The sequence below is a fragment of the Euprymna scolopes genome, chromosome 8, assembly GCF_053919585.1.
Source record: "Euprymna scolopes isolate OS-2025 chromosome 8, ASM5391958v1, whole genome shotgun sequence".
NCBI lineage: Eukaryota > Metazoa > Mollusca > Cephalopoda > Sepiida > Sepiolidae > Euprymna > Euprymna scolopes.
In genome coordinates, this window is record NC_136489.1 from 49,115,989 (window position 1) to 49,124,902 (window position 8,914).

General features: G+C 35.2%; 1 protein-coding gene across 1 annotated transcript in view; it reads left to right on the top strand.

Annotated features, from left to right (window-relative positions):
* The window catches only part of LOC145283556 (heat shock 70 kDa protein 12A-like), a 467,888-nt gene extending 463,335 nt beyond the window's left edge, over positions 1–4,553 (top strand). The window contains exon 9 of the mRNA XM_080132440.1: positions 2,378–4,553. Within this exon, the coding sequence (XP_079988566.1) occupies positions 2,378–2,850 (473 nt within the window). The 3' untranslated portion in view covers positions 2,851–4,553. The remainder of the gene's footprint in view (positions 1–2,377) is intronic.
* Positions 4,554–8,914: the final 4,361 nt, after the last annotated feature.

Genomic DNA, 8,914 nt, shown 5'->3' on the forward strand with positions numbered 1-8,914 from the left:
TTATGGCGATGTTGATGGTGATGTCGCTCCTAGACATAAATTAAATGTTCTAATATTACAAATGTGTCTACAATGTCGTTCTATAGTTAAATAAGCTAATGGATAATAATGCAAACATAATAAATTTGTATGTGCCATCTGTTGTTGTAAACCTATTGTATTTTAGTTCAGACAGGAAAACAGCGCCTCTTTTATATATATATATATATATATATATATATATATATATATATATATATATATATATATATATAAACATTTTTAAAATATTTAAAAAATACGTCTTCTTTACCAAACGGTTACAAGAATTCACGTTAACTATTTTAAATGCTATGACAAGGAATGAATGCAGCCAAATGATAAAATCTAAAATATTCTTTACATTTCTCTTTTAGATTAATTTTATTCATTTTGCTACATTTTCACAAAGAGCGAAAACCCACTCGAAATATCAAAATAAAATAAGCCAAATTGAAATTGTTTGATGCTGCTTACACCTCCTATAACCTTGAAAATATTTATCTAGAAGCATAGCTTAAATAATACACAAATTTACAAATTATATATATATATATATATATATATATATATATATATATATATATAGGGTGATAAAAAAAACGGGCCCCAACTCTAATTAGGCCTCGTTTCTTAGCGTTTTGTTTGAATGAAATGAATCTTTGGTCATAACTAGTTTATTATATTCAAAACATCACATCAAAACACTAGGGTCTTTGGCCTTTTTTCTCCGTGCTTCAGCATATGTTCTAGATGGCCTCCATTTAGCTTTTGTTTTTTTGGGTCACCCTGTATATATATATATATATATATATATATATATATATATAGTGAGTTATAAAATATATATGGCAATTAAGCTACACAGAATATTCCATGTTTCATCCACGCATTAGCCTGATGAATCCTAGCGTGGATGAAACCTGGAATATTCTGTGTATCTTAATTGCCATATATATTTTATAACTTACTGTCTAGCTCTACCTATGTATTGAGCCCTGTTGAAGTAAATACTTAAAGTTTCTGCATAAATTTATTCTTTACTATATTAATTTATGTGATTAAATGAAGTAGTCATATATATATATATTATATATATATACATATATATATATATACATATATATGTATATATGTTAGTGGAAAGAACCTTAGCAGCGTACTCGATTATTAAGAAAGATTAAAAATAGGTGCATAATATTTATTTATATATGAATTATGAAGATATGAACAACATCGGTACTGTCGGTTCAAAGTGAAAACAAAAGGGACATATAGTTGTTCTCCTACAACAGCGCCTGTTTTTGTCTGTCTACCCTGAAAATGGGACCCAGCGCCTTATGATTTTTCTATGATACTTGAATCTCTAATTTTATTATTCATTTTACTGTTTATTTTACCATTTCGACATTTTTTCTTGCGAATGAGGATAAGTAAAAAATATAATTTTCGTTTTTGGCGTTGAATAAATTATAAATGAAAATCTAAAAAATAAAAAGTAAAAAATTCTCCAAATGAAATGATTAAAAAATGTTTTTAATGTAGAAATTACCTTCCCACCAGCCGAAAAGGGAAAGGAGGGAAATTTGAATTGTCGATTAATATTGCGTGTCAATACCTTACAATAAATCATGGAACAACTACTCTGTTATAAATAAGTCAAAAACACGTTAAGTGGTCAGCCTCTTTACTTTTTTTGATAGAGTAATGTATCAAATGGTAAATGGAATCATCCTGGTAAGGAGTATCACCCTCACCTACATCTTGATGCAGTAGGCAATGAACATTCAGGTCCCCCTTGTTAATAGTCAGCTTCTTAATTGTTTTTGATAGAGTGTATTACAATAATATTACACACTATTTATGGAGTGATCTTTTCTAATAGAGTTAATACGTCATTAAAACTTCCATCATAATCATCAATAAAATATGCCTTTCATTTTTTAATGCTTCTTAACTAGTTATTTGTTTGTGTTTATCGTCTAACAGTTTCTCGTTACTTACATTTTTTCACGTTTAAGTATTACTAAAAATAGTTTTCACTAAAATGTCTCATTGCAATTAACATCCTTCAAAAGTCGTCATCCCAACTTGGAACACCATAAGAAGGGGATTTCTGAAAGCTCCTGTATCTTAAGGCAATAGTAAATGAAAAGTGAACCTATTGCTCGCCCTCGACTTTGGTTGACAACTTTTTTTTTTTTTGAATATAGTTAATATATCAATATCAAAGAATGTTGAATTACTTTACAGTTTTCGCTTGCCTCCAATTATTCGATGAGATGTAATCGATTATTTTTACATAATAAATCCAATCATTAATGTTTTTTTTTCTTTTCGTTTAAATCTTATTTTCCAGGTGCTGTACTTTATGGTCAGGACCCGTCTGTGATCAGCATCCGCCATTGTCGGTTGACTTACGGCGTCGGAGTCTTGAACAAGTACGATGAGGCTAAGCATCCGAAAGAGAAGCTCTTCACGAAAGACGGCATGGAATGGTGCTCGGACGTCTTCGACAAATTCGTCGTGATCAACCAACCGCTGAGGTCCGGCGACACGGTGGTTCGCAGTTACACGCCGGCTAAAATCGACCAGAAACTAAGCATTATCAACATCTATGCGTCGGACAAGGAGGATGTCCAGTTCATTACGGATCCGAGCGTCCGGAAATGCGGCACCTTATCGCTTGATCTCTCCACGGAAAACCCCATCACACCGACGCGGAGAGAGATTCAGACCATCATGTCTTTTGGCGACACGGAGATCCGAATGACTGCATTGGATGTTCTCACTGGAAAATCGGTTAAATCAACCATTGATTTCTTGGAATGAGAACGATTTATTTGATTCGTTAAAAAACACAAACAAGTATGCTAATAAATTTCAAAATGGCGTCTATATACGCATTTAAACCCGTCTTAAAACAAAAGTAGTTAAACGAATAATATTATAGCAATTAATAATAGGCATATCTAAATGATTTATTAAATAATCGTTTTTGTCGAAAGGAGTGTACGAACTTACCAAGATATATAGCTTTAACTGAAAATAAATATATTTAAAAAGAATCCATCTTTGCATTATTGATGCACAGATGAGTGTATGTATTGTAGTTTTATAATTATTCTATTGCTATGGTTTCCTAGATGTTAATCTAATGCAACTCCGGTGTTTATAAAATAGTGCTCAATAATAAGTAGAGCTGTATTATTGTATGATGTTCTTTATTTATACTAATGATATTAGCTACATATGTGCATACAAGTGTAATGTAGTCGTTATTATATCAAAGAAACAGAAGAAAGGAATAAACTCGACTCACTTTCTTTTTTAACAAAAGCCTTTATGTCTGGTATTTTCAACAACGCATTTTTTTTCTAAATATTTAAACAGGTCATTTCTCCTTTTCCGGCCGCGTGTGATTTTTCGTCTCGACTGTAGCGCCACGCAGGTGTCGCGAACACGTTCTTTTCTCGTCAGGCATCGCCCCCTTATTCTCAGAACACTTGTATCTTTTTATCTCTGCTGTCACCTCACTTCGCACAGCCGGCTTGGACATTTGCATATCTTTTTGCCGCTGCTACTGCTACCAGTGTCAGCGGCTCTGTTGCACATGTTTCAGCTGTGATTTCTTTTGAAATTGAACGTCATTAGCCACTAGTTCCAAATGCGAATAGACAAGTTAAATAACTATAGATAAATTAATCTGACGCTTTGCCAGGATTGCATGGAATTTCTCTTCCTCTTTTTCGCACTTCTTTTCCCCTTGAAATAATTTGGACAAAAAACTCGTAGATTCGCATTTAAAACCTATTGAGATTAGTAATCTGGACTTCGAAAGAAATAAGAGCTAAAAAATGTGTGCACATATGTAGCCAATAACATATGTATAAATAAATAAAAATATACAATAATTGGCGATTTATAATCATCGCGATCACAGAAGAACGCGAGAAAAAAATCTATGTAGGTATGAAAATTAGTTTTTTTTTCGTTATATATCACTAAATGAGGAACCATTGTTATTTAAAACCCAGTTGGTATTATGCATCTAAAATGAAGAAAAATGCATTTGAAAAGTGTCAACGTTATGTGAATGAAACCGAAGCAAAACAAAATGACCACCAAAATGTACTTGGATGTCTTGATCATCTAATAACGAAACTGAATTAAAACTGCTTTCAAGTTTGGAATCACGTATGTAAAATAAAGTCATAGGCACATTTATTAGGCAGTGCGTACTCTTATGAGAATTAATTTTTTCTTCCTTCTATTTAATTAGCGTTTACCAATGAAATAAAAATCATTTTTGTTTCTTTTGCCAAATGCAAATAGTTTTATTTATAGATACAAAGTTATTATTGTTTCACTTGTTTCTCGAATAACTTTTATAAATCCGCATGCGCTGGTGCAAGCGAGTTATCTCCCTTGCTCTAGCGAGTTGTCTCCCTTCATCAGGCGTGTGTTTAATTTTAAAATATAATGTTCTTTTTTCCAAAAAATATCTTTAATAAATTTCTAAAACATAAAATCAACCAATGCTTATGTTATTTGCTTATATTTTATTCACACTTTTCCTTTTTGACCCAAGATTGTATTCTGCTTGATCGTTGTCTAAGATTGGACAATTACCTTAACGTTCTTCACCACAACTTGTATCAAACCCTGAGCAACTTATTATAGACAAATAACGATTCCGCATGGATATATAAATAAGAGAATGAACTAAGAAAAAAAATCTGAAAGAACTAAAATACCTGAAAAAATGAAACAGAAAATGTCTTTGTAGTTCATCTTTTTTAATGAAATAAAATTCGTGTCTTTGAGCAAAACACTGTCGGGTCAAGATACTCTATATTTATCACTACAGAGATTGAATTCGTTTCTCGAGCTATACAGACACAACTGATAACAGCCTACGTAAATTTTCTATTGCACATTTCCATGCAAAAACAGTCCTAGTTGAAGAAAGGTCAGCTAATGGTCTACTTGTGTTGCATGTCTGATACCCTGCATAACCTCTTGCTCAGCTCCCCCTCACCTAACTGAAACCCTTTAAAAACATGATGACAGTACAATAAAAAAATACGCTTAAACCAAGCCTAGGGACAAACAAATCCAACTTGCCTCCTCCCTTGAGGCTTGCATTCACTAACATCCGTGGGCTTAGAACTAATTTAGCTGATGTTGAAGCATTTCTCCTAACAAATACCCCGTATATCTTAGCAATAAGCGAGACTAACCTACACTCCTCCATCCCCTCTAACTACTTTAACATGCCTGGATATCTCCCACTCTGCCGTAAGGACTCTGACAGACATATGCACGGACTTGGAGTCTACATTCGTACCCCCCTGACTAGAGAAACAAACCTAGAAACGGACGATCAAGCCTTTATGTGCTTAAGACTAAACATACAACATAAAATTAGCTACTTTTATTTTTCTCTACCGCTCTCCCTAGACCCAGGACTGCACCATAATAATCAAAGTCTCTGACAGCATAGATACAGCACTCTCCCTCGACACTAGCGCACAAGTACATGTATTTGGTGACTTTAATGTTCACCACAAAAACTGGCTTGGATTCTCTACTCACACAGATGCAGCGGGCAGCACAACGCATAGTTTTGCTATATTTCACTCCCTATCACAAATGGTTACGTTTCCAACCCGTTCCCCTGACCAGACAGAACAACACGCATCACTTCTAGATCTGATTCTGATATCAGTTCCCGAGGATTGTATAACAAATGCTGACAGCCCACTCGGGAACGCTGATCATACAGTGATAATGGTCGAAATTGCCCTAAACTCTAGACTCAAAACTGAAGAGCCAGTGCTCAAAGCAACGAGATATTATAAAAAGGCTGGTTGGGTAGCCATCAGAGATCTTATCAGAGATGCCCCATGGGGAAATATTTTTTCTGCTGAACAGTGCGAAAATGAGACCACTGAATGGTTCAAAACAGCAATTGAAGCGCGTGTTCCCATGCGGAAATCTTATAGCAAGCTCCACTCTCCCCAATGGTTTACTTCGACTTGTGCAACTGCCATTGCTCAAAGGCAGCATGCATACCGCAGATTTAACCGGCATAAGTCCTGTTCAAAAAGACAGAAGTAGATAGAAGCTAGAAGTAACGTTAAGAAAGAAATAGCGACAGCTAAGAGAGAATTTACTGAAACCACTAAAAAACGCATCGAAGCACAAACATTAGAAACTCGTTACTTCTGGAAAATCTACAACAGTGTAGTAAATGATGGGCAATCAACAATTCCCCCACTAACCAACAATCACGAGGTTGTTTGCTCATCAACCGACAAGGCTAATATGCTTGCCAGCCGGTTTGCCTCAAACTCCACACTGGACCCTTCCAACCAGCCCTGCCTGGCTTTCCTTTGCGGACAGACGTCACGCTAGACGATCTAAAAATTACCCCTGCTCAGGTGCATGCTATCATAAAAACCTTGACACTTCAAAAGCATGTGGACCTGATCTCATCCCAGCTGTGCTAGTAAAAAGTGCTCAGCCGAAGTAGCTCCAGTTCTCTCCAAACTCTACAAATGCCTTAATGAATCATGCTTTCCGGGCTGTTGGAAAACTGCTTTTGTGGTACCACTATTCAAGAATTCTGGCGAAAGAACTGACCCATCAAATTATCGCCCAATTAGCCTCGTTCCACTTTTCGCCAAAATATTTGAGACCATAATTAACGATGCTCTAGTCCGTAACCGTACAGATACTAAACTTCTGACTGACAAACAATATAGATTTAGACAAGCCCGTTCCACAGCAGACATCCTCACTGTAATCTCTGAACGTATATACCATTCATTAGACAAAGTGGGGGAGGACAGAGCGGTAGCTCTAGATATATCTAAGGCTTTTGACAGGGTATGGCATGAGGGTCTCCTCAGGAAAATTAAATCATACGGTATCACTGGCGTGCATTAGAATAATCTTACAGCACTGTGTTAGTTACTTATATTTTCTCTACTGTTTGCTTGTTAGCTAGAACTGTACTCTGTTCAATTATGTCAGTGCTATCTTTCGATCAAAGTACTCAAATCAAAGTATTTGGGATTTTAATGTCCGCTGTAAATATGAGCTTGTTTTTTTCTATCTATACATAGACAGCTAGTAAAAGCACGCATAATTTTTGTCGCACCTTTCTTTCAAAAACAGTCACTTTTCCATCCGACCTTCCAGATCACGAGGCGCACCAAGTCTCACCTCTCAACTTATTCTGTACTACATTGCCTAAGACTTGTGTGGCCGATGTCCAAAGCCTTCTCGAGAAGGCTGATAACGTCGTGACCAAAGTTAATGTCACTTTCTGACCTTAAACTGAAACGCAGTTACTCAAAACGACGAGATACTATCAATGCACTCATTGAGGATTCTTCGGAGATCACATCAGAGACCTCCTAAAATAAAATGTTTTCTTTTCTTGCTGAACAGTGAGCAAATAAGGTAACAGAATACTTCAAAGCAAGCATGGAAGCATATGTCTGAATTTGAATGGTTTACTTGGATATGTGTAACTACTATTGCGCATAGGCAGCAGGCATATCGCCAATTAAACCGCTGTAAGTCAGCTACAAATCGATAAGAATGAATAACAACACAAAAGGGTTGTAAGAGTGTAATAGCTCCAGCGAAAAGTTGGTATACTGAGATGACCAATAATTTTATTGAGTCGCAGAAATTAGGAAATAGAAACTATTGTAAATTATAGTGTGATGTATCATTAACAATTAACAATTCTGCCACAACCCATTCACTAAAATGTCTCTCATACGACTGCCTATAAGGCTGAACAGATTAACCACAATTTCACCTCAAACTTAATCTTCGACTTCACAAATCACTACCTTCCAACATTGGATATGAACCTAATTTCATGATCTGATCATTACTCTTTCCCATGTATTGGATATCATAAAAACCGAAACCTCTAAACTTACTATATTCGTAAAACTACTCAGCTTATCTGATCCCTACAACTTCCAAACTCTATAACAAACAGTTTGCTAAATATTGGAAAATTGCCTCTGATTTATTTTCGTTCAAAACTTATGCTGAAAGAACTGACCCGTAAAATACTTTTTCTACCATTTGCTAAAACTTTTGAATTATTAAACAATGTAGTGATACTTCAATACTTCGTAAATGTTAAACTTCTTTCTAAGCAACAGTATGAATTTAGACAATGTGTTCTACTGCGAATATCCTAACGGTCATCTCGGAACGCATATACTATAAACTGGATGAGGTAGGTGAAGGTATCGCTTTGACAATGTCTGGCATAATAGATTAATGAAATGAAAATTAATTCGTAATATAATCAAATACTTCAAGCCAAAAACCATACTCAGATCGTCCTCAATGGTAATACATCTAAGAACATAACATTAATGCAGGTGTACCACAAGGGCCACCCTTTGGACCAATATTATTCTTGATTTTTATAAACGACCTTCTAGATGCAATTGCGTTCGAGATGGGTATTTTTGCTCATAACACCATAATGTATTTTCAACATGTGGGCAAAATAAACCCACATATATCACAAGCAACGGCTGAATCCTTAGTAAAATATAGTTAAAATGGATGGTTACGCGTAATACTACTAAAACAAAACTATTTTCTTTTAGCAAATATAAGGACTTCTACAAACCACTAATTGCCACCACATGAGATTCTAACATTCAGACTCTACTATCTACATAATACAGATGACATGACAACTATATAAAAGATACTGGCAAGTCTGCTTAAAAAATGCTAGAAAACTTTTAACACGTATAGATCTACAAACACATCATTTGTCCAGATATATCGGCTGGTGCACCGAGCAGTAGTCTCTTTCTCTTACACAGAATTCACAAAGAGC